This window comes from Lactuca sativa, chromosome 4 (assembly GCF_002870075.4).
Source record: "Lactuca sativa cultivar Salinas chromosome 4, Lsat_Salinas_v11, whole genome shotgun sequence".
Lineage (NCBI taxonomy): Eukaryota > Viridiplantae > Streptophyta > Magnoliopsida > Asterales > Asteraceae > Lactuca > Lactuca sativa.
Window position 1 is genome coordinate 39,466,698 of NC_056626.2, and position 26,546 is coordinate 39,493,243.

Consider the following 26,546-nt stretch of genomic DNA (forward strand, 5'->3'; position numbering starts at 1 on the left):
AGCATGTCTTTCGTTGCCATTGTCTATATCCATAGAGGTCTTGAAGGCAGATTCACCAATCAACTTTGCTTTTCTATTGCGTCAAATCATTGCAGATTCAGCAGCAATAAGCATATAGGTGAGATCTATAAGGGTCACGTCGTAGTTCATCATATAGTACTCTCTTACGAACTCACTATATGAGTTGGGAAGTGACTGAAGAACCTAATCAACAACCATTTCCTCACAGACAATGGATCCCAACATTCTTAACCTATCAATGTGTGACTTCATCCCTAGGACGTATGCACACACAGACTTTCCTTCTTTATGTTTACTTGTCAAAAGGGCTTGAGTGGTCTTGAACTTTTCAAGCCTTTGAACTTGTGGGTTAAGGAGAAAATTTTGAGGAGGAGGAGGAAGTGAAGCATGATCTCTTGTTCCTCGATCGAATCGTGGAATATCATCTTCATGTGGAATGCTTGTTCCACGGGATTCGGGAAGACCATAGTTGTCAAACTTTGACATCTACAAAACGGGAGAAAAACGAATTCAAGTTAGTTGATATATTGAGTCCTTAGTAAATCACCCAAATGAGATACTAAGGCTAGGACCCAACACAATATTCCACAACTCGGGGGAGGGATGCCGTAACCCTAATTGCAGAACATTTGATGGTAAGTGAATGACGATTCACTAATTTCCACCATGAAAAACGAAAAAGAAATTTAAGTTTTAAATCTATGAAAACTCCTAGATCCTTTGAGATTCATTGAACTTTCAATGACATGTTTAAATCTGGATATGCCCCTCTAGTTTGTGACTGGGATGCCGAGGATCACAAAGCAGATGTGAATAACCGTGCAAACTTACATGGTGCCCTCACATGTTACAGTCACCTATTCGATGTGCCGGTAAACCACACACGCTCCACCGAACTATGACAAACATTGAGTCACCCTTTGCTACCTTTGCTTAGAACCATTTAGTGTGCCGGTAAACCACACACGCTCCACTAACGTCTTCGCAAGGGCACAAAGTGTAATTTCATGGAATTGCATCAATTCACTTTTGCCTAAATAACTAAGATTGGGAATTTTATGAAAACATTTAGTTACTTTTATACTTCACTATACTTATAATGGAAGATTTTTGTCCCATCCTACCTGTTCGGCTAACGACCCTCCACTAGTCAAGAGTGCGGTGGGTAAGAGTGGATACCCATTCAATCGCCATTTTATAGGCAATTTCCTTAAACACCCCTTATAGACTAGCTTCGTGAATGAGGCCTACTAACGGTAAGATTGACTTTTACTCATACATATATATAATGTTAGACTTTTAATGTTATATATAGTATAGGGTGTATTTTATACTTTTAAAATACTAGGTGGTCTAATTTAACAATTATACCTTTAATTCAATTAAATTGTAAACCTAAAATTTTATGGATTTATTAAACCTCTTTTAATTATACACCTTAATTAATTAATAAAACCATAAGGGTGTGATTTGAACTTTTTCAAAACTATACTAGAGTTTTAGAGTTTAACATTCCTAATTAAACTTTTAATCAACTTTTAAATTCCAAAACTTGAGAGCAAGTTTTGAAACATTTCAACACATTAGGGTTTAGAATTTAAATATACATCAAAATTATACCATTTAATCAAAATTTAAATTCCAAAACTTGAGGGCAAGTTTTGAAACCTTTTTCAAAACAGTAGGGTTTTTAGTTTTAACTATTTAAATTTCAAAACCACAAAACTTTTGGGGTTCAAATTTAAACTATAAAACCTAAAGGGCAAAATATGAAACATTTCACAAGGATCAAATAACAAATAATCTAAATTAACAATTAATCACATAATTATCCATATTTGAGTTATTTAATGATTTCTTGCAAAATAATTTATCAATTTAGTCAAAATAATTAATCAATTATCACATAAGGAAACAATTATCTTATTAATTGATAAATATTTTCAATTAGATCAAAAATATTGTCAAATATATCATATAATCGGATTAATATTGATCTAACATGATAAGGTAACTATCCCAATGCAAAAACAGCAAGAAATCCCGAGATAAGCTCTATATGACGAGTTGACTCGTCGAGTCAAGCCTGGACTCGTCGAGTCACCTTGGACTTGGCGAGTTCAGCTATGGACTCGGCGAGTCCAGCCTCCAAAACACCAAAACTCTAATTTTTTAGATATACAATGCAACAATACAATTGAAACCAAGCTAGGCTCTGATACCACTGATGGGTTTTGGTCATAAGACATCCTATGTGCTCATACAAACCCTAAAACTTGGATCTAGGTTTCTCTATTGTACATGATTTGAATCCAAGACTATAAACCCTAATTCTAGCATATGGAAATCAATATTAACATATAATTAGGTTTAAGATATTACCTTGATTGTTATGTAGTAATAACAATCCCAATTCCTCCTTGAATTGACTTTGGAAGGCTTAGAGTCACAAGTGTCACTCCTCTAATGGCTTACAAACACCAAGAGCAAATGGAGAAGGTATAAAGAGAGAGGAGAGGTGTTGGAATTCGTCTCTAGGACTTCTTGGGAAGGGTTAGACGAATTCATGAGCCTTAGGGGGTTTATATAGGTGTAAAGATTAGGGTTTTAGTCCTTATCCTTATCTAGTTGCTTGCCCACCAAGCAACCATAAGATAAGTCTTAGAAACCCTTATCCTAGTCGAATTCTAAGGCATTATCACCTTAAACTCTTTCACCCTATATTTAAGATAATCCTTACCTTATTTTGTAACTATCACATAATTACAATTCAGCCCCTCTAGTTTAATTAATTACACTTGATCACAAAATTAATTCTTAATTAATTATTGACCAATATTAATTAAACAAATATGATTTCTCCTTTAATATATTATTCTTATAACATATTAATAAATCATAATAACCTCTCTCTCTCTATATATTTCTCCAATCAAGTTGCTTTGGTGAAGGCAACCCAAAAGGACCATGCACCATCGGGTCAAGTACATACCAAAATAGTTATGGACTTAGACACTAATCCAACAGTTTTTTCGTTTGAGACACATTTTTTTGCTCTTTTTATACCTTTTCTAATTGGACATACAAGTATTGTGTTTTTTATTAACTTTCTGTTATTAGTTGTTGATATAATACTTCTAAAAACTAGGTATATTTGATATAAATTTATATTTCTGCGGTAATATAATTATAAATTAATACAAAATCGCCGCCTTACATCAAGCCTTGAAAAACGCCATGACTCGCCATAACTCGTTAAGCTTGATGCTTGGCCTTGCCGCCACGCCGCGCCTCACGCCTTTTAGAACCTTGCCTGCATATGAACTCTGTTTTCAACGACTCTTATATATCTGTGTAGGTCTTGACGTACACTACAATTTTCCTTTCGGTCGTTTTGGCTAATTCTGACTTTCGTTTTTCGACTAGTTTTTGTTATCATTATGATTTTATAAAATCATAACTCTCACATACAGTTTCTATTTTAGGCATTTTTTGTCTCTTAATTCATACTTTGAGTAGTACTATGCTTGTTCTCTTGGTGACTCTTTACAAAGCCAAAAATTTTCCTTGTAGTTTTTGGCGTTGTAAATTCTTCCGTATGGTGGATAATTATTTATTAATAAAGTCATGTCACACCCACACTGAGTCAGATTTTTGCGAAATTTATATTTCTGAGATCGAGGTTGTTTATATTTATCAAAAAATGTTAACCTGCTCTCGAAGTGATGCGACTTTTCGTACACTTATTTTTGAGCCTAAAGGTTGACATAATTAGAAACAAAAGTTTGGACATGTTGATATATATATATATATATATATATATATATATATATATATTGGTTGATTACAATATTGTCTTTATTACATTATCGTGTTTTATCGTTAAATATAAACGACGATTGATTACGTATTTTTCAGGTTGTCACAATAATGTATACAGGTTTCATTTCACTTAGTTTCTACATATTTAGATATTTAGAGTTAAACAATGATCAATCAGATTGAATGTGGGTGAGGATAAACATCAAATCAAACTCATATAAACCCAAATTTCTTTCGTGGGTATGTTAACAACAAAGCTAGGAAGAATCGCATCAATGGTTTGGATATAAACGGGAGGTGGTCAACCAGTGATTCGGAGATCAAATCAGAGGCATTTCTTTTCTTCAAAAATAAATTCAATGAAACATGTCCTACAAGGCCCAAATTAATCATTCCATTAATCAGAACTATGTCACAGGAACATGCAGAGCGTATTAAGTCTATCATCTCGTTGGAGGAAGTCAAAAACATTGTATGGGCGTGTGGTGGTGGTGAGGGGGGGGGGGGTCGATCCCCGGGGCCTGATAGATTCACATTAAAATTTCTGAAGTCATTTTGGTCGCTAATTAGCAATGATGTGATGAATGTTGTTAGATACTTTGAAGCACATGGAACACTAGGGAGGGGTTGCAACTCGTCCTTTATAACCTTGGCAGCAAAAATTAAAGATCCTACTGTTCTAAGCGACTACCGTCCCATAAGTCTTATTGGTTCTATTTACAAAATAATATCTAAGGTCCTGGCTAGCAGACTGAAGACACTAATTGGGGGAGTGATTGATGACACACAGTCTGCGTATGTCGAAGGTCGTAACATCTTGGATGGACCTTTAATAATTAATGAAGTCTTCTCGTGGGCTAAAAAGACCGGTAAAGAACTACTACTCTTCAAAGTAGATTTTGATAAAGCTTTTTACTCTGTCAACTTGGAGTTCTTAGATTCGGCTATGTCGCAAATGGGGTTTGGATCAAAATGGAGGAAGCGGATGAGAGGGTGTTTGATATCAGCCAAAGCCTCAGTAATAATAAATGGCTCTTCGGTGTACGAGTTTGATATAAGCAAAGGTGTCCGATAAGGTGATCCGCTAAGTCCTTTCTTATTTATCATCGCAATGGAGGGGCTAAACGTCGCGATGAGGGTTGCGTGTAACAATGGGTTGTATAAAGGTATAAAAATCGAAAGAGATGGGCCTTTGATTTCACATTTGTTTTATGTGGATGATGCACTATTCGTAGGGGAATGAACTAGGGACAATATAAAAATTTTAGCTAGAATTCTGAGGTGTTTTCACATAGCCTCGGGATTAAAGGTGAACTTTCAAAAATCCAAGGTCTTTGGAATTGGTGCCTCACAACAGGACACAAATGAATGGGCCTCGCTACTGGGATGTGAAGCAGGATCTCTTCCATTTTCCTATTTAGGGGTACCGGTGGGGGCCAACATGAATCACATAAAAATTGACAGCCCATAGTAGATAAATTCAAGGCGAAACTTTCCAAATGGAAAGCTACAACACTGTCGTTCGGAGGGAAACCGATACTTATCACCTCGGTCCTAGGAAACCTCCCAACTTACTATCTCTCTCTATTCAAAGTACCATGTGGAGTGCTTAATTCATTAGAAAAACTGAGAAGGAGGTTTCTATGGGGCGATACTGATGATAAGGAAAAAAATTAAGTGGGTTTCATGGGATAAAATAATTCCATCTAAAGAGAAAGGTGCTCTAGGTATGGGTGCATTACAAGATCTTAATCTAGCTTTGATGGCAAAATGGTGGTGGCGATATAAGTTAGATAGTACTTCACTTTGGTCTCAAGTCATCACTAAAATTCACAATTTGGCTGAGAAACTTGTTGATTACTTGTAAAAAAAGAGTATTGTTGGAGTGTGGAACAACATAGCAGGGGCAAAATTGAAAATCAAAAATAGAGGAATTCCTTTTAACGTTATCTTGAAAAAAAGTGTTGGTTCAGGTTCAAACACTTTATTTTGGAAGGACGACTAGATATCAGGGGGTAAATTAATGGACTGGTTTCCTGGTTTGTACTCCATCGAATGTAGAAAATATTGTAAAGTGGCGGCCAGAATAAACACTCATGGTTTTGAATGGAACTGGTCGTGTGATGTCTCTAACGTGGGCCTATCACAAGAATTAGATCAACTTAGAGCTGTTGACGGGCTCTTTGTTCCAGGTGAGCGTGTGATGGTTGGAAGTGTGAGCTTGATTCCACTGGGATTTTCTCTACCAAATCATTCAGGGCCAATTTGATCAGAGCTATCCTCGGCCTCCCTTTAAATCGAATTGAATGGCTGATGGAGGTTCCACTGAAGGTCCTCACATTTGTATGGCGAGCGAAAATGGGAAGGATTCCCTCCACTATTGCTCTTCACAAGAGGGGAGTCAATACATGATCACTGATTTGTGCCCAATGCAATGGGGTTGATGAATGTGCAGATCACATCCTCTCTGATTGTAGCTATGTTACAACAACTTGAGAATAGATATTTAGGTGGTGTGGACTACAAAATGTGGCTGCGGATATCAAAAGTATACGGGACCTACTTGACTTTGCTTCTTCTTGGGGGAGTTGTCCTAAAAAGAGAAAGGTGTTGACTTTAATCTTTTACGGTATGCTTTGGTTGGTGTGGAAAGCAAGAATGACAAAGTATTTAACCACAAGTCCACATCTCCTGCATTGGTGACGAATAATATAAAATCTTTAGTTTTTGTGTGGCTGAAGCATAAAAGGAGGAAAAAAGAGCTAAAATGGGTGGACTGGAGTGTCAATCCATTCTTAGGTTTATAAGGTCTCTTGTATGTACATTTTTGCCCGCTAGCTAGCTGCTTGCTAGTTATGGCCCTTATATCTAATTTGCCATTTCTAAAAAAAAAAAAAAAACTCATATAAGCCCAAAATAAACTTAGATGAACGCGAAATCAAATTTAAACCCAAATGGACATAATCGAACTCAATGTTAATTTATGAAGTGTTGACATTATGTAATAAGACATTATTTTCAAAAAAAAATTTCTATCACTTGTGTTCCCTTTCACTTTATGTTGAGATTTCCATAAGCCTTGTTCGTACATCATTTAATGGTTTAACTTACTTATATATAAAATTTTGCATGAGTCGCATATGGATTTCCTATGAATGTAAGTCCATATATATGATTCCCTTTGTTTTCCATAATATTGGATGGTGCAAGCTTTTGATCATTTCAGTTCAGTAACATCGAATAATTTGTATAACTTGTAGTAGTTATTTGTCAAATATAAATTTCTCTTGGGAAGAGAGTTTCGAGGAATGAATTATTGTCTTTCAAACCAATTATTGAACTGAATTTCTTACTCAATAGATTTTTTCAGGCATAACGTAAATTTAATAGTTATTGTCATTGACACGGTTAGTTTAGTAGACAATGCAAAATTTTCTTTCATTCCACTATTGATTTGGCCATTCCAAAAAAGTATCGAATCCGTACACCATTATATACTTTACATACATCATTTAATATATATTATTTATTTGAAAAAAACCCTAAGTCGTTTTAGTAAAGGGATGCATTTTCAATATGCTTGTTACAACTTTTAAAGAACAAAACCATGTTTAGAATGATAATTAACTCAAAAAATATACCTTTACTCTTCCAAAATAAATTTATTTCAAACAACGTAGTTCTTGACTTCTTGTATATTTTTCAAAACCTAATAATTTGGTAAAAGCACTAAAAAAATTTCAAATTTACCAAACGGTCCTTAAAAATTAAAATAAACCACTGGACATGGTCCTTCCATTTATGCTCGCACCACCATGGTTTTGGCTTCAGTTCGTCGTATACATCGCCTACCGTGCTATCTATCGACACACCTACCACCATCCGCCGGCTTTCAAATCGATCCGATTTTCCGGTAGTCACGGCCATTCTTCTCTCCCGGAGTGGATCACCATTAGAATCGCGCATAACGTAGTAAGATTTCATATGATTCGTGTACTTTCCTTTAGTTATCTGATAGTTAACTATGTGAAATTATGAATTATCTATCGGTGTTGGCATTGAGTCATGTCATAGTTTGCGATCTTAATTTATAATTAGAGTCGATCCAAATAGAATTATTGCTGATTATTTGAAATTTAGGGTTTCCATTTGAATTTCAAAGCATACGTGTATTGCAAGATATATGTTACAAATATATGGTTCTTATAGTGATTTGTTTGTTTGTTGGATTAAAGGTTAATGATACGGAAGTTATAGTATGGGTTTGTCATCTGCTGCTATTACTACTTCCAGTGAAGCACTGAAATTTTGCATATTTGATTTGAGAAGGGGACAACATGAAGGCGAGGAACTGGAGAAGATTTTGTTCTTTTTCCCGGCTGATTTGCCCTTTCCAGCTCAACTTTCTGTCATTGGCCTCAGTGAAGGACTCATCACTTTCACAAGGTCAGCAGCCACTTATTCATAGTAGTCTACATAATTGGAATCACATGGTTGCTCATTGATTTATGAACTGGATTTTGCAGAATCTTTTCTCCTGAAGCAGCTTGTGAGGTTATAGAAGCAGAACTACATTCCCATGTCTTCTTTGAGGCAGAGCCAGATATCTGGATGGTAATGGTAAGCGTTTGTTTCTTTTAGAACATCATTAAACATATTCAACCTGTTTGTATACTTTCATTGATCATTTGTCATGTTGTAGGTGGTTGCAAAAAGCAAAGAAACAGAAGCCATATGGAGAATTGAAGCACTACGCAGCGTTCTTAAAGAAATCCACTCTCTTTTCATTATGTTTCATGGTTCTATAAGAGTGTTACTTGATAAAGAACCTGGTGGAGGATTAACTCGTAGTCATCTGTTCACCTTCATCATGGATTACCTTAATGGTAACCCCTTTCCTACATCATATACAATAATTTCCATCTTCTCTTTTTTAAAATCTTTATTGGAGATCACTAATTGTCAGCATATCAAAAGCGGTCTCCATTGGAGCTGTGTTGCTGTGGTAATCCATGCTGAAGTTTCAAAAACTTCCAATGAATTTGTGCTACTGAAGCAATGCTGAAGTTTCCATTCCTCTCTCTCTTATTATATATGCAGATTTTCTCATGGGAAACAAATTCGTTTTACCTAATTTTCGTGATTCTCTAAAGCAACGTGGAACTGTTCAGATGTTAACTGTTGGACGTGAGGCTGCTATTGAAGTACAGGTCAGATTAATAGATTATAATATCATGATTCATTTATCTTTTTTAGTTTTCTTACAAATAATTAAAGAAATAAATAAACAAACTTTCTTGTGTAGTCTCTTGTGGGAGCATTGGATTCATGCATGGGACACACTTCAGGCTACTCAGTTATCTTGTTTCAGGATCTTTTGGTCTCCACAACACTAACCCCTGTATGTTTCTAAACTTCCTTTCTCTTTCTACATTTAGTGGGACTTTAACCTTATAGTATGATATGATTCTGGAATCTTCCATTTTGATGTGTTTCAGGATGACACTACTAATCTGTTTTCATACGCCACCTCAAGGTTGACCCCACGTGTTCTATCTTCTGGAGGAAGTAGTACATGGTCTTACCTCCGCAAAGGGAATGCTGAGCTGGCGTCCAGGTCAGCAAATATCGGGTCAGGTTTAGATGGGTTCCGGATTGTGAGGCCATTACAACATGGGAAATGGTCAAAAGGGAAAGATGGGTTTCTTGTTACTGATATATGGGGGGTAGAAGTTGGTAATTTGGTACCTACAACCCCAACATTATGGCTTCAACAGACAGAGCATAAAATGTACTTATGTGCTTATCAACATAAAAGCCTTACAATAATCTTGCTCATACCTGTTACCTCTATGCTTAATGGAGAAGAAGGGATCTCCATGTTGAAGCAACAACTTCTTGAAAATGTCTGTTTTCTTTCTTTTTCCTATTTTACCCTTCCTCCTTTTGTTTTTCTTCTTCCTGAATGAATATTTATTTTTATATATATTTTAATCTGGCAGGCGTCTGCAAAGATTGTTAAAGTTGAGGAGAAGCTTGCAAAAGGATGGGGTGGTGAAAATGCTTATCATGTGAAAGGGTATCGTTATTTGCTAGTGGATGGTGATAGGAATATTTCGAGGGCATCCCCACCTGGAAAAGTAACAACTCTAACAAAGGTCAGAATGGTCAATTTCCACAAAATATTTTTTCATTCAGAAACATACTACTTTCATTCTTTACATCTTCCCATTTTCTAATAAGGAATGGAATCTGTCAAAAGAATTGTAGTCTGTCACATGTTTGTTTGGCAGAAAAATAGAACAGAATTCAATAATAAAAAATGAATAATATTTTTAATTTCAGTTATAGTTAAAAAAAAAAGTTATTGACCTATTTCAATATAGATAAGGAGGGTATTTTTGTCTTTTATAAAAAAGGATGTATCAATTGAATTCCTTCCATCCGTGGTGAAAGACATTAACTGGATTCCATCCGAATGGCAACCAAACATGACATGGAATGGAATCTCGAATTCCAGTTCCATCAGATTTTTCCGGAATTCACAAATCCTTAGGAATGGTGAAATCGTAGGGTATTTTGTTCTTATACTAAAAAAAAAGATGAATAGAATTAAATTCTTTCGATCTCCACCCTAGGAATTGTGAAATTCATCAAGCCCATATGGAATTTGACAAAATAAGATAGAATTGAATTTCATCCATTTAACACGCCATGGAATGGAATCTCGAATTCCAATTCCGTGGAATCAACGAACCAAACATGTGTAGTGTGGTGAAGAAGCATGTTTTAAAGGCTAAAAGCTGAAATTAAATTTTACTTTTATAGGAATCATTACTTGCTATAAATAAAGTTAGAGAAGATGTTGATTTGGAGAAAAGCAGAGGAAATGGGAATAATGATGAAAAGGATTTAGAAATATGCATCAGAGCAAAAAACAATGCATGGGTGATTGCTAGGTCTACAAGAGGAAAAGAACTTTATATAGTTCTTGAAAAAGCCAATGAAACTCTTCTCTATGCCTCAGAAGCCATTGAGAAGTTCAGTGACAGGTACAATACAACCTTTTTCCATCTTTTAATTTCTTTTATCTCTTTTAATTACTTATAACTAAAATAAATTTTAATAACATATTTAATATAAATTCTCAACTTAAAATACAAAGTAAAAATGTTGACAAACATAAACATAAAAATTAATCCACTTAAATTAATAATGTATTATGTATGCAAATTTTAGCTAAAACTTTAGTCGAAACCCGTATTTTCTATTTTACTTTTCTCATCAAATAATAATTCTAAATGATCGGGTAATTGAAAAAATTAGCAATAATCACAAATGTTTTGCCAAAATAGTTTTAAATGTATTTTAGAACATGCTTTTTGAATTATAGGTGAATATAAAAGACATGGATTAGAAAATAATTGATTTTTTTAATAAGGTATAAGTTATATTTATATACTTATATGTTTATATATTTATTATTATAAAAGGTTATAAAACAGAATGAGAAAGAGGAAATAATAAGTACATGCACCGATGCTCGCACAACTCCTTCCTTGGAACATCCTTGAGTTTGTGGCTTTTTGTTTTTTTTTCAGTCAAAGTCCCTTAAAACGAGGGCATTATTGTCATTTTATCTCAAGAAGCTACAAGTCATTTTTAAAAACTCAGATAGGAATAACTTTTCAAAAACTTCTTATTAGCAGTGGCAAAAAGCCGTTTTGAAAAGTCATTTCAAAATGCTAAAAGCTAATAAGCCCTTTCAAAGCTCAATCCCAAACACCCCTTGAATCCCAAATTTCCCTTTTTAATACATAATCAAATGACCAAAATGCCCTTCCAGCACTTTTTCCTGTTCTTTTCCTATTTAATTAAAACATGACTTTGATCACAAATAGCAATGTACTTTGACTTTTCTATGAAGTCCCCCAAAGTCAACACCTAAAGCAACAATCTTGAATACTTATATAATCTTTAATCAGTATATCTATTTTGTTAAAAAAAATAAAAAATTATCATGTATGTAGGTACTGCAATGGAGCCTTTTCATTGGATTAGTAATCACTGGAATCAATGGTAGATGATGTTATAGTATACTGTAAAAAAAAAATAGCATAGCAAGTTAAACCCAAAATTCATAGAATTGTTAATTGTTATGGCGATGAACATGGAAATGTGGTTTGGTGTTTAATTGTTATAAGCGTTACATAGATGGTGCTAAAAATCTGGATAAAAATAAAGTTGAGTTCTTATGTACTCAAACTTGACTCAGTTTTATATTTCGAGCTCATTGTTCTGAAAATGTATAAAACTCTATATTCACAATAACTTAATAGAGCAAAGTATGAACTATAAGGCCATTTGTTATACCGGCAACGAAAGGGCTCGTGGTCTACGTGGCCACGAGCGTTGTCCGTGCACACCACCCCGGACGTTCGTGGTCGTGGTGGTTCATGGTGGGGAGGACAGAAGACCACGGCTGTTGCCTCTCTCAGCCAGCCTTCTTCTTCTCCCTCTCTCTCCGTTCGTTGTCGTCTCCGGTACCCCAACACAATTCCGTGGTTCGTGAAGGTCCTCGTGGTTCCATTCTTCGTGACAAGCATAACGGATGGCCTAATGTGCTAAAAATCTCGATTTTTTTTTGTCAGTTGTCAGAAGATTAGTTGTAAACCTAAAATTGAAAAAATCAGCGGATTTATTTAAAAATAAAGTTTAGATTTAAATAGAAAAAAATCAGTAAATATAAGTGTTTTATAATTAACCCGAAAATAAGTGTTTGGCAAACTAGTTGGTAAGGTTAGATAGTAGCTGGAAATTGAAAGTTCTAGCTTTTATTGGTATATGAGTTTTTTATTGGTATATGAGTGTTCAGTAAAAGTAGAAATAATTGGAGGGTTTTGAAATATATAAAATTATATAAATATCAAATGTTTAAAAGATAAATATATACATAAATATATACATAAGTAGTATTTTTAAGGGTAATCTTGTAAATTTGTTATAATAAGTTGAAGGTTTTTTTTTTCTTCTCTAAAACAGTAAAACTAAAAGTTAATACCGTCATACGATTTTTTTTCTTTTTTAATTTTTTCTTAAAAGCTAAAAGTTAGTACCGAACATTTCTTGTGTATTTTTCTATTGCATTACTTTGATAATTTGTCATGTTTACTTGTGTATTTTTCTATTGCATTACTTTGATAGTTTGTCATGTTTGCTTTTTAATTTTTTCTATTGCATTACTTTGATAGTTTGTCATGTTTGCTTTTTAAATAATAATTGATATTAGTAAATAGTAAATTATATATATATATATTAATTACAAAAATTGGTATGTGTGAGGATTTACTATTCATTCCACGTAAATAGATTTCATACTTTTAATTTTTTTTCATTTTCTACTCTTTACTTTTATTTGTTTTATATTTTGTACCCCTACTAATTTTGATGTATTTTTTTTTTCATTTTCCATCCTTTATTTTTATTTGTTTTTTTATTTTATACCCCTAAACTAATTTTTATGTAACAACTTTTATCCTCAATTTTTTTTTTTCATTTTCCAACCTTTACTTTTATTTGTTTTTATATTTTGTACCCCTAAACTAATTTTGATGTAACAATTTTTATCCTTATAATTTAAAATTTTATATATATTTATATTCTTTCTCCTTAATTAATTTTTATTTATAGTTTTCAACCCTTATAATTTTAAAGTTAATTTATTAGTATTTTATACATTATAATTTTGTCACTTACTATATTTTAAAGTTACATTTTGGCCCCTTATATAATTTTTTAATAATCTTTTTTTTATTAACTTCTTAAAGATACACTTTCAAGTCAATTGTTTGTATTCATGTTTTATTTTGATATTTTTGTGCTCCATTTTATATGATTTAATCGTCTTCGTTGTATATATGGTGTCAAACTGCGTTTTCTAATATACCGAAGCTTCCGCAGCAACGCGCGGATGGTCCAAACCCTAGTTATATTATATTTTGAAAAAATAGAAATAGATACGTAAACAAATGATAAACATGATGTGTACAAGCGTATACCCGTCACACGCTATCAAACATCTAGTGTATAATCCACTATACATGCATTTAGAAGGGACAATAAAATCTTTTGAAACTAAGTTGGCTTAATTTACATTTTCTATTAGAGAGGAGAGAGTCATTTCCTCCTAACCCACATCATCATTTTATTTTCATTTTCTTCTATCTTTTCCAATCTATAACATATGGAAATTCTATCTTTCCTAACTCATTCAATCCATTTTTCATATCATTCTTTTTTATTTAATTAAATTAAAATAAAACTCTACAAATAAATGAATTGTGTATTCATATTTATAAACTTATAAAACAAAAAAAAAGTAATAATAAATAAATAAATAAAAGATGGCAGTCAAATGCATTCAAATATATGGTGCAATTGCTTTCAAATGCATTCAAATATATGGTGCAATTGCTTTCAATAAAGTTGCATTTATTGAAATTGGCAGAAAACATTCATTCAATCTCTCTCTCTCTCTCCATGATTTAAAGCCACATAAAGACAAAATATTCAATATATTCAATCTCTCTCTCTCTCTCCATGATTTAAAGCCACATAAAGACAAAATATTCAATATATTCAACAGTCACACTAGCGGGTTCACCAACCCATTTTTAAAAGGGGAAAATGACTTAGGAGGGTAACTACCATTTATTCGTGTTCACATATTGACAACTTCTTCTTTTTTGTACATAATAAAGCAACTAACTTGTTTTAACTGTTTAAATTACACTAATATTACCGGCTAATACCTGTTTTAACCGGTAACTCAAAGGGAAAATAACTTAGGAAGGTAACTACCTCTTATCCGTGTTCACATATTGACAACTTCTTATTTTTTGTACATAAGAAAGCAACTAACTTGTTTTAACTGTGTAACATCCCAAAAATCATGACCAAAAATTTCGTTTTTAATTTAATACTAAAACCATAATTGTCAAACCATTAATTTAATACTCCGACATCGGGCCACGCCCGACATCAGGCCACGCCCGGCATCAAGCCCCGCCTGGCATCGAGCCCCGCTCGGTATACAGATTTGTCTCTCTTAGGCCACATATAAAGAAACATACTCTATTGTATCCCTGTCCTGAGAAACATACTCTGCTAATAATGAGATACGTAACTTCGTCCGTACTCAGCTAGTTCCAGCCAGGGCTTCAGTAGTGCAAAGTGAGTCTCCTCACTGTGTGAATGTGTTTAAGGCCACAATGTCAGCCCATGTAGTCTATGAGTAGGAAGACCTGGGGGTTAGCCCTAGGCATTGTATGCTAGTATGTTATTCCAGACCAAGGTCCGATGTCGGGCGGGTGCCCGAGAAATGTTAGCATGTTAAATTATACTTGTTGTCTGTGTGATACTTGTATGTGCCTGGTAGGGAGGTGAGTGTGGGCGAGGTCCCTTATCTCATCACTAGCTGAGTAGGGACGATGTTCCGTATCTCATTATTAGCAGAGTATGTTTCTTAGGACAAGGATACAGTAGAATATGTTTATTTATGTGTTAGCATGTTATATGATTGTATGTGTTTAGCGGGCGGGGCCCAGAGACAGACGGGGCCTAAGAGAGACAAATCTGTATACCAAGCGGGGCACGATGCCAGGCAGGGCTTTATGCCGGGCGGGTCCCAATGCCGGAGTATTAAATTAATGGTTTGACAATTATGGTTTTAGTATTAAATCAAAAACGAAATTTTTGGTCATGATTTTTGGAATGTTGCACAGTTAAAACAAGTTAGTTGCTTTCTTATGTACAAATAATAAGAAGTTGCCAATATGTGAACACGGATAAGAGGTAGTTACCCTCCTAAGTCATTTTCCCTTTGAGTTACCGGTTAAAACAAGTATTAGCCGGTAATATTGGTGTAATTTAAACAGTTAAAACAAGTTAGTTGCTTTATTATGTACAAAAAAGAAGAAGTTGCCAATATGTGAACACGGATAAGAGGTAGTTACCCTCCTAAGTCATTTTCCCTTTTAAAAGCATCAATAGTGAACCCGTTTAACCCACCATCGCTAGGCATCGTTTCCCGACGGTACCCTCTAATCCCATCTTTGAAACCTCAACGACTCCGAGAGGCCTTAGGCAAATTCCACACAAGTTACAAAGTTTTTGTCTCAATTCGGATGAACACTTTGTATTTCAATTTGTTTTAATATTAGACCATTTATTGGTCACTTGGTGGCATGATGTCGTGGCAATATTGGTCACTTGGTTGCATCATATTTTGGATGTCAAAATTGAAAAAAAAAATTAAAATATAGTAACTTTTGCTATAGTCATCCAAAATATAATGACTTTTGTGAAATTTGTCGAAAAATAAAATAGATATCAATACAAACATGTTTGCTAATCTATGTCAACTAACGGGTTACGGGGTTAGATACAATTATTTGTTCTTTCTTTTTATCTAATTAGAATAAGAATAATATTACCTTTAATTGAACTCCTTGCAATTTTTTTTTTCTCATATTCAAACGTTAATGACTATATTAAAAAAATTTAAAATGAAAGGTGGATATCTTTATATGCCATGTAGTATTTACTCCAAGTAATGTCTTGTATCCTTATATCCTTATATTTGAATCCCAAGAATAAAGTTGTACAGATTTCCCAATGTCTTATGCCTATAATTAAGTTTATGTTTATTATACTATTATGAAAAGCTATCAATATAGCCTTCTAAATCTAACTATAGCACATGCCTAATCTTTTTATATAGCTATTTTTACGATCCTTATTACATAAAAGTTATAATACTAACACAAATAGTTTAATATAAGGAAGGATTAACATTTTGCACACCTCATCTCATTATCATAATAGACCATGACTTCATTATGTCGACATAACTGATAGGTAACTAAATAGTTAAATATATTGTCATTTTAAAAAGTGAGATAGGAATAACTTTTCAAAAACTCATTATTAGCAGTAGCAAAAATCAGTTTTAAAAGTCATTTTGTAATTGTCCAACACTCATTTGGGCTTTTATAGTGGTGACAAAATTCTAAAAGTTAATAAGTCCTTTCAAAGCTCAATCCCAAACACCCTGAATTCCAAATTTCCCCTTTTAATACAATAATCAAAAGACCAAAAGTCCAAAATTCCCTTCCATCACTTTTTGTCATTCTTTTCCTATTTATTTAAAATTCCTATTAAATATGATTTTTATCACAAATAGCAACGTACTTTGACTTTTCTATGAAGTCCCCCAAAGTCAACACCTAAAGCATCAATCTTGAATATTTATATATCTTTAATCAGTATATCTATTTACTTATATTTTTTAGGTTGATTTGAAGTCACAAAAATCCTTGAGATTTTGTTAATTACTTTATTATTATTATTATTTTTATCACGTATGTAGGTACTGCAATGGAGCCTTTTCATTGGATTAAGTATCACTGGAATCAATGGTAGATTATGTTATATGTATACTGTAAAAAAATAGCATAGCTAGTTAAATCTGAAATTCACTGTAAGCTGTAGTTTGCAATGATTATAAATTGAAAAATGTTATATGATGTAATAGATAATTAAGGGTTAATGTTTATATATTTTTTTTTCATATTCTTTTTCTGTTTAAACCTCAATCTTTCAGTATTTAACAAAAATAATTCCAAAAAAAGCTTTTATATTTAATAACCACCAAGAACAAAATCAACATAAACAAGCACAAGAACAGACGAATTATGAACTAAAAAAAAAATTATCAAGACAAAAGATTTTTGTCAAATATAAGGTTTTTTTCTATTTAGATTTTTTTGGTCCTAGTAAACGTAATAAAATGGTCGGATCAAAAAATTGAAAAAATAAGCGTATTTATTTTTAGATAAAAAAAGTTTATTCAAATGGAAAAAAATAATATATATATATATATATATATATATATATATATATATATATATATATATTATAATTAACCCAATAGTAAAACTAGAGAGTATGACAAAATTAGTTGTTGGAAACTAAAATTATATTTTTATAGGTATATTATTGTTCGGTAAAAATAGTAAAAGCTTTTTAAATGTATAAAATTAAATAAATAACAATTGTTTAAAAGATAAATATATACTACCTCCGTCCCAAATTGTTAGTCAACTTTTGACTTTTGAAGTCTTTTTTCTTCAACTTTGATCTTAAATATTTTTGTTTTTTAACAGATAATACTTGATGCAAAATATATGAATGAATTGTATTTTAAATGTTTGTTCATTTTTATAAGTTTTATCAAGTAATATATAACACAAATAAAAAATATTTAAGGTCAAAGTTGAAGAAAAAAGACTTCAAAAGTCAAAAGTGAATTATCAATTTGGGAGAGGGAGTAAGTAATATTGTTAAAGATAATCTCGTAAACTTGTTATAGTAGTTAAGTTTTTTTTGTTAATGGTACGATATATTTTAAATTAAATTTCTTTTTTATTTAAAATAAAAACTAAAAACTCATACCGAATTATTATTATTTTTAGTTTATTATTAAAGGTAAATACTCCTTACCAACAGGCTCTGTTGCATTATTTGATAATATGTCATGTTGACTATTTAAATAATAATTGATATTGTCAATTTATTATTATATTTTAGAAAATAGAAATAGATACGTAAACAAATGATAAAAATGACGTGTACAAGCGGTATACCAGTCACACGCTACAAAACATTTAGCATATAATCCGCAATACACACATTTAGAAGGGACAATAAAATCTTTTTCAAAATAAGTTGGTTTAATTTACATTTTTATTACGGTTAAAATGAAAAATAGAAAATAGCCAAAATGACCTAGGGTATGTTTAATTGGACGAGAAGAATGGACGAGATATTGGTTTTCACTTTTCATAATTATGTTTTGTCTCTTTATAAGAATACTAGGCGAATGTCTGCGCGTTGCACAGAAACACATATATATGATTTTTTAAATATAAAAATAACGTTGTTGTTAAATTTGATATACTAATTTATATATACTAAATTGATATAATATATTGATTATTTTGAATTATATTATAATATATTATATATACATTTATTATAACTTCACATGAATAAAATTAAATATAATATATGATTTGATGTTATTTATAGTTGTTTTTATTGTTAATTAATTTTTTAAAATTTATTTGCATAATGTTTTAATTTCTATCATTATAATTATTTAAAACATCAAACATTGTTTTTTTTATTTTAAAGCTAACAATATAATCATTTATATAGAGTTGTTTTTAACTATTGTTATTGTAAGTTATTTTAAGCTACTTATTTGGAAACTTTTAACGATTATAAAAATATATTTAAGAAATATTTTAGTTAAATTGAGATTACAATTTAGTTTTTGCTTTTATCACTACAATTTATCACTTTTAACTATTTACAAAATATTCTTTAGTTTTTTAAGTGGAACTGAAATTTATATTGAGTTGACATTGTAATGCGCAAAAACACCTATATAGTTGAAGTTTTTACAAATATATATTTTTTAAAATATAACACTAACGTTGTTGTTAAATTTGATATAATAATTCGTATATTAATTTGATATAATATATTGATTATTTTGAATTATATGATAATATATAAATCTATTATGACGTCATAATCTCAATCGTTTAAATGACTTCTACTCACGAGTTACACATCAATAAAATTAAATATTATATATGGTTTAATATTATTTATAGTTATTATTTTTAACTAATTTTTTAAAATTTATTTGCTTAATGTTTTAATTTCTATCATTATAATTATTTAAAACATCAAACATTATTTTTTGATTTTAAAGGTAACAATATAATCATTTATATAAAGTTATTTTTAACTATTGTTATTATAAGTTATTTTAAGCTACTTATTTGAAAATTTTTAACGATTATATAAATATATTTAGGAAATATTTTAGTTAAACTGATATTACAATTTAGTTTTTGCATTTATCACTATAATTTATCACTTTTAACTATTTATAAAATATTATTTGGTTTTTTTAGTGAAACTGAAATTTATATTTAAGTTGATACTGTAATGTTATATTTAAATTAACAATTTAAGTATTTTGTCCAAACTGTTCAAAAATTGTAGCTTTAAACTGATAATGGTTTACATGCAACAACATTTTAAATCTAATAAATTAAGTATAATATGTTAAAATTTAAAGACATAACTTTATAAATAGAAGTAAAGATATTATTTTAAAATTGAAATTTAGTCTATTTATGATTACATTTTAGGTTTGATATTTATTTAACTTTATTAACCAACTTACAATCATTATTAGACAGACACTACAATTTATCACTATTAACTATTTGTAAAATAATATTTGGGTTGTTTAAGTTAAATAAAATTTATATTTAAGTTGAGCCTATAATGTTATATTTTAATTAATATTTTAAGTATTTTATACAAATTGTCCAACAATATATTAAAACTAATAAATTAAGTATAATATGTTAAAAGTTAAAAAACATAGTTTTATAAGTAGAATTAAAGATAGACAAAACTTCAAAAATGGTCCCTGTGGTTTCCAGAAATATCAAGTTTAGTCCCTAAGTTCAAAAAACCTCACAGATGGTCCCTGTGGTTTCAAAACTTTTAACAAATGGTCCTTCCGGCTCACTCCGTTAGCATTTCACCGTTAACTCATTTTTTAATAAAATATTGCAGGGGTAATTTCGTCATTTCAGTTGTAACCTCCTCTCTTTAATATGAAATGATTACTTGCTTGCACATCACTACCCGTCCCTCTCCCAAGAAGATAACCAGTTACAGGTTTAGTCATCGGGTTCATTCCCATCGTAGAAGCAAGAACAGAAATTGGGATTTAGGGTTTTAAGCTGCAGAAATTGCAATGGTGCTATCAATATGGTGTTTTCGAGAAAAATTTGTAACCGTGGAGGACTTAGGAAAAACATACGGTACAATACTACAACAAAACTTGTTTTTTCTTGGTCTATTGTGTTGACGTAAGGAAATCATTGATTTTACTCTTTTTTTTTGTGTTTACAGAAGGTTATGAGAACTATTTCACGTTGAAGATACACTACAATGGTGTCTTCACCAAAGCACCTGGAAGGAAATACGTTGATGGTGTTGTAGCATATGTAGATTATGTTGACACTGATTTATTTTCAGTTCATGAGCTTGACGACATGGTTCGAGAACTAGGGTACAAAACTGAGCAAACCCTTTACTACCATTTCTGTATCCCTGAATACCCTTTGGACTATGGCTTAATGCCTTTAGGTAATGATCAAGATGTACTTAAAATGGTATCATATGTCCCTAAACACAGACTTATTAGGGTGTATATTGAAACTGGTCAGACAAGGGTAGCTAGTTATTACAAGTCTCCTTCTAAAGTTGTTATTGAAGAGTTGGAGCCTGATAGTGTGTCACCTGAAATGAATAGAAAGAAACCTTGTAGGAGAGAAGCAGGCTCATGTAGTAGAAAGCTTGATCTAAACAAGTCTATGAACCCTGATTATGAGCAGTCACAAGTGTTAGATGTTGATGAAGGCCATGATTACTCAAAGAGTATTCTACCATTTATAAGGTCACAAGGTAAACAAAGTCATGTCATTCAAAAGGAAGTGGTGAATCATGAAATTGAAACTCAAGAAGAAGTGATCACTAGTGCAGTTGAAACTGAAGAACAATTGGGAACTTACCATGTACAGGAACCAAGCTGCCAAGCTGATAATGGAGCTAATACTACAACAGTTGATGACTATGAACCATTTGTAGAGGATTACTCACTTTATGCTGATTATGATGCTGAGTTTAATGTTCAAACTTCATTTGAAAAACAACCAGAAGTGGATTATCTAGAGGGTATGGTGAGTGATGATAGTGGAGATGCTTTCTACTCTGAGAGTGGCCATGGTTCTGAGGATAGTGGAGATGATTCTGATGACAGTGAATACAATGTGGATGAGTCTAACATACAATTTGATGTAGATGTAGACATGAGTGAATTCCATAATGCTGTTGATGTAGATGAACATGGAATCTTGAACAATCATTCAAAAGATGATGGGATTGGAGTGGTTGACTTTGATAATGAGTTGGAAGTTATTGCCACTGATGATTATCAATTTGCAGGATTTCATGAAGATGATAGGAAGAGACTGCTAAAAGAGTTGAGTAAGTCAAGTACATGCTCACATGGAGAGGTTCATGTTAAACCATTTCAGATTGGTCAGGTCTTCAAAACCAAGGTTGATGTTAAAAACTACATGAACTCACATGCTGTAGCAACAAGGAGGTCTTTATACCTAGCCAAAAATGACAAAATCCGGATTAGGGTGAAATGTAAAGGTGTTGTAAGTAAGCCTTCTACAGGAGTTGATAGTGGTGGGCCCTCAACCAGAAGTAGGGCAAAGTGCAAGGGTAAAGATGTAATTGCCAATAAAGGTACATGTCCATGGGCAGTCCAAATATCGAGGGCTAATGAAAATCAGGATTGGTTGGTGAAAACAGTACAGGATGAGCATAAATGTTTGCAAACAAGGGCGGTTAAAGCTTGCACTTCCAGATACGTAGCAAACTTAATTGTTCAACAAATACAGAGTAACCCTAAAATTCCAGTGAAAGCTTTACACGAAGAGTTGTGCAAGAAACTGGAGGTAGGAATGTCATTGCAAAAGGTCGCTAGGGCAAAGTCAATGGCTGAGCGTATCATTAGTGGGGACTACCAAGTACAGTATGGATTTTTGAGGGATTATGTGTTGGAGCTACTCAACACTAATCCTGGTACAACAGTTAGGATTGATGTGTATCCAGAAACCTCCCTGTCTGTTACCACAAGAACTTTTAGAAGAATATATGTCTGTTTAGGTGCATTGAAGTTAGGATTCAAATCTGGATTAAGAGATTTTCTAGGTCTGGATGGTACTTTCATGAAGGGCCCTTACCATAGGCAAGTGTTAACTGCTGTAGGGTTGGACTCAAACAATGGCATATACCCTGTAGCATATGCAGTGGTAGAGACAGAATCAACAAGTAGCTGGACCTGGTTCTTGGAACTGTTAGGAGAAGATCTGGATCTGGGACCAAATTCAAACTTTACCTTCATTTCAGATAGACAAAAGGTGTGTACCACCTAAATTTTTTATTACCTTTACTAAATACATTTGGTTAACTAATGTTGATTACATTGACTTTTGTTTAGGGAATAATACCAGCAATGGAGAAAGTATTCCCTAGTGCAGAACACAGGTTCTGTTTGAGGCATATCCAGGAAAACATGAAGAAGCAATGGAAAGGAAAAGACTTAAGTGACCAGCTTTGGGAGTGTGGTAGAGCAACAACAGTCAATCATTTTAACAGAGCAATGGATGAGTTGAAGAAGATCAATGCAGAGGCTCATGCTTGGGTGTCTAAGATCCCAGCAAACACTTGGGCTAAATCTCACTTTAGTGGTAAGTTTCTAGAAATTTATTGAGAATTGTTAATCTTCCCTTTTGTGTGTTTACTATATGTGTAATTGTCTTCTGTTAATATATATTATTCAGGAAGGGCACATACTGATTGTTTGTTGAATAACCTTTGTGAGGTATTCAATTCAAAGCTAGATGAAGGTAGGGATAAACCTATTATCACTTGCTTAGAGTATATTAGAGAGTATCTCATGAAGAGGTTATGTGTGGTGCAAAAGGAAATAGATAAGTGTGAAGGACTTCTAACCCCTACTGCAACTACACTGTTTGAAAAGATTAAGGCTGATGCATCAAAGTATGTGGCTAAATACAATGGGGCAGGGAAGTACCAAGTGGCAAGCACATGGCAAGACCAATATGTGGTAAATTTGAATGATCACAGTTGCAGTTGTAGGTTTTGGGAGATTACAGGTTTCCCATGTAGACATGCTGTTTGTGCTATATGGGACAAAATTGAAAATGGTGAAAATGCCCCACATGTTGATGAATGGGTCCATCCTTGCTATAGGTTATCAACATGGAAAGCCATGTATTTCAACAAAATTGATCCATTGAATGGACGTACAATGTGGCCTAAAAGTGACTGCCCATTCACTTTACTTCCACCAAAACATAAGACACAGGTTTGTATTTAAAGTACACAAAATATATAGTATACATGTGAACATGGAATGAATTCAATTTTAACTATAGTATATCAACATGTGTAGGTTGGGAGGCCTAAGAAGAAGAGAAGAAGGGGTGTTGATGAGCCAAACAGCCAAGCTGGTAGATTGAGCAGGAAATATTTGGCAGTCACTTGTTCAAAGTGTCATAACAAAGGGCACAATTCCAGAACATGTAAAGGGCAGGGAGGCAGTGGTGAAGTTGGAGGAGGCTGAAAATTGACTTTTTAGTGGTTATTAGGATGTTGGTGTTGTAGGTATTTAGAAACTTATGTAATGTGTACTTGTTTGAAGATGTGTTAAGAACTTGAAAACTTTGCATGTAATGGTGTGTATGCACTTTTTGGATCATGGTTGTGTTAAGAACTTTATAACTTTGAATGTAATGGTGTGTATGCACTTTTTGGTGATGAATTAATATGTTTTGTGTACTACCCTTCACTTCACAGATCAATTAATAACAATGTACATTTCAATTGCAAATGAAAACCATCTTCAAGATGCAATTACAATACACTTAACAATTACATTTCAAAAACATTCAAGAAATTGAACAATGAACTATAACAAACTACATTCCATTACCATTACCATTACCACTGCATTACACATTAATCTGATACATAAACCAAATACAACACCACCAATTCCAAAACCACCTACATAAACTGAAAGCAAAAAAACCCCTATCCGATTAAAATAAAAAAAAACCCTGCAATGGTTACAAACCAAAAACCAAAACTCCATTACCATCCAAACCTTCAGAAGATATTTAGAGATTAAAATAATACCAAAAAAAAACACCCATGAACAAAACAACATCAGCTGGTAGTTCCACAATTCTGCAGTTACAATGGCGACCCTCTCCTCCAATCGATTCATTGATCTTATCAAACCTGGAATCACCACCAATGCCCTAGCACACATAGGGGGATCAGACCATCGAATGAAACCACATCTTTTACAGTTCCAAAATTGCCTTCCAGGGTTACGATCCGTCCATGAAGTGATCTTCGTTGCTTCATTCCCACATCTACAAGTCACCATCTTTGAATCAGAAGCGATTGGATGTCGTGAAGGGTGCAACGGTCGAGCAACAGTGGAAAGGAGGAGAGATGATCGACTGATGAAGCTAAAGGATTTGCCCAAAAATCGGACATGCAATTTCTTTTAAAGAGAGGAGGTTACAACTGAAATGACGAAATTACCCCTACAATATTTTATTAAAAAATGAGTTAATGGTGAAATGCTAACGGAGTGAGCCGGAAGGACCATTTGTTAAAAGTTTTGAAACCACAGGGACCATCTGTGAGGTTTTTTGAACTTAGGGACTAAACTTGATATTTCTGGAAACCACAGGGACCATTTTTGAAGTTTTGTCTTAAAGATATTATTTTAATATTGAGATTTAGTTTATATATGAATACACTTTAGATTTGATATTTATTTAACCTAATTGCCAAATTATAATTATTATTATAAAAAAATTAAAAAGTCATGTGAGTTCAAATGAATGTGGTGAATGGAAAAAGAATGAGGATTTCAAATGCATGAGATTCAAAAAAAAATGTTAGCTTTATAAGTATGTATGATAAACAATTTTTTTTATAACGCATACTTAAATGCACAATATAGTGTTGGTTTTTATCCTGTATAGTATTTCAATTAAACATATATATATACTTTTATTCATGTATATAAAAGATTACATAACACAGACTAAGTTAAACCTCAAGCAAACGAAGTATGAGGTACGCTTGCAGCGAGTTTTCAACTCTAAGTTTTGGAAAAAAAATAATAAATAAAAAGTAAAAATATTCATTCGAGAGTATGACCTTAAAATTTTTATTTTAAATAAAAAATATCTAATCTTTCAAATCGTTTTTGTAAGCTTTTAGTTTTTAATATTTAATTTTGGTGTAATTATATACTATTAAAAACTTATAGCTACTTTTTTAAATATTTCTATACAAATAAAAGTTATATCTTCGACTATCAACTAATACTTTTGAGCTGCCACCTTCTTGGGCCAGATATACCCATAATAAAATAATATCTTTGTATATTAAAAAAATAAAATTTAATTTAATTATATAAATAAAAGTAAGTTACTCGACCTTTTCATTTCATTACATAAAAAGATTTAAAAAAATGGAATGAACGTGTGACCAGCAAAATCGGACCCAAATCGAACCGGATTTACCTATAACTTGGCCGGCTCTCGGTTCCAATGTTTTAGAAAAACCGGTCTTCATATAAAAATCAGATTAGGACTTGGAAATCACAAAAAAAAAAAAACAACGGACCTTTGTATACGAAAATGTTTTTTTTTCTTCCTATTAGATCGATGTGGACCATGCCACTTTAGGTCTTCGATTAGAGCACCCGGTATGGGTACACAAAATGTCGTTATTGTCTATGTGGCACCTCATAAAACCATGAACATCATTTCTTCCTTGGTGTTATGACATATCTTGTTGGCCTTATGACATATTGAAAGGGGAACATTGATTGGCTGCACATTTCATCTCTCTCTATT

The 26,546-nt window shown here is 32.5% G+C and overlaps 1 protein-coding gene across 2 annotated transcripts; it reads left to right on the plus strand.

The window, feature by feature from the left end:
- Positions 1-7,635: 7,635 nt before the first annotated feature.
- Positions 7,636-17,426, plus strand: LOC111917725 (vacuolar fusion protein CCZ1 homolog B). 2 transcript variants are annotated; one of them, XM_023913391.3, is made up of 10 exons: positions 7,636-7,815; positions 8,079-8,289; positions 8,370-8,463; positions 8,546-8,729; positions 8,944-9,053; positions 9,149-9,244; positions 9,342-9,749; positions 9,846-10,001; positions 10,672-10,895; positions 17,273-17,426. In XM_023913391.3, the coding sequence occupies exons 2-10, from the start codon at positions 8,102-8,104 to the stop codon at positions 17,301-17,303; spliced, it is 1,491 nt and encodes a 496-aa protein (XP_023769159.2). In that variant the 5' UTR covers positions 7,636-7,815; positions 8,079-8,101; the 3' UTR covers positions 17,304-17,426. The 2 variants fall into 2 exon arrangements, with proteins under 2 accessions (XP_023769159.2, XP_023769158.2); XM_023913390.3 differs by lacking the exon at positions 17,273-17,426 and adding an exon at positions 11,874-12,125.
- Positions 17,427-26,546: the final 9,120 nt, after the last annotated feature.

Excerpts from the sequence above, each read along its gene's own strand:
- LOC111917725 (XM_023913391.3), top strand. The coding sequence starts at position 8,102 with ATGGGTTTGTCATCTGCTGCTATTACTACTTCCAGTGAAGCACTGAAA. Across the intron at positions 8,730-8,943 it reads CATCATGGATTACCTTAATG|ATTTTCTCATGGGAAACAAA; the intron begins GTAACCCCTTTC and ends TTATATATGCAG. Across the intron at positions 9,245-9,341 it reads TCTCCACAACACTAACCCCT|GATGACACTACTAATCTGTT; the intron begins GTATGTTTCTAA and ends GATGTGTTTCAG.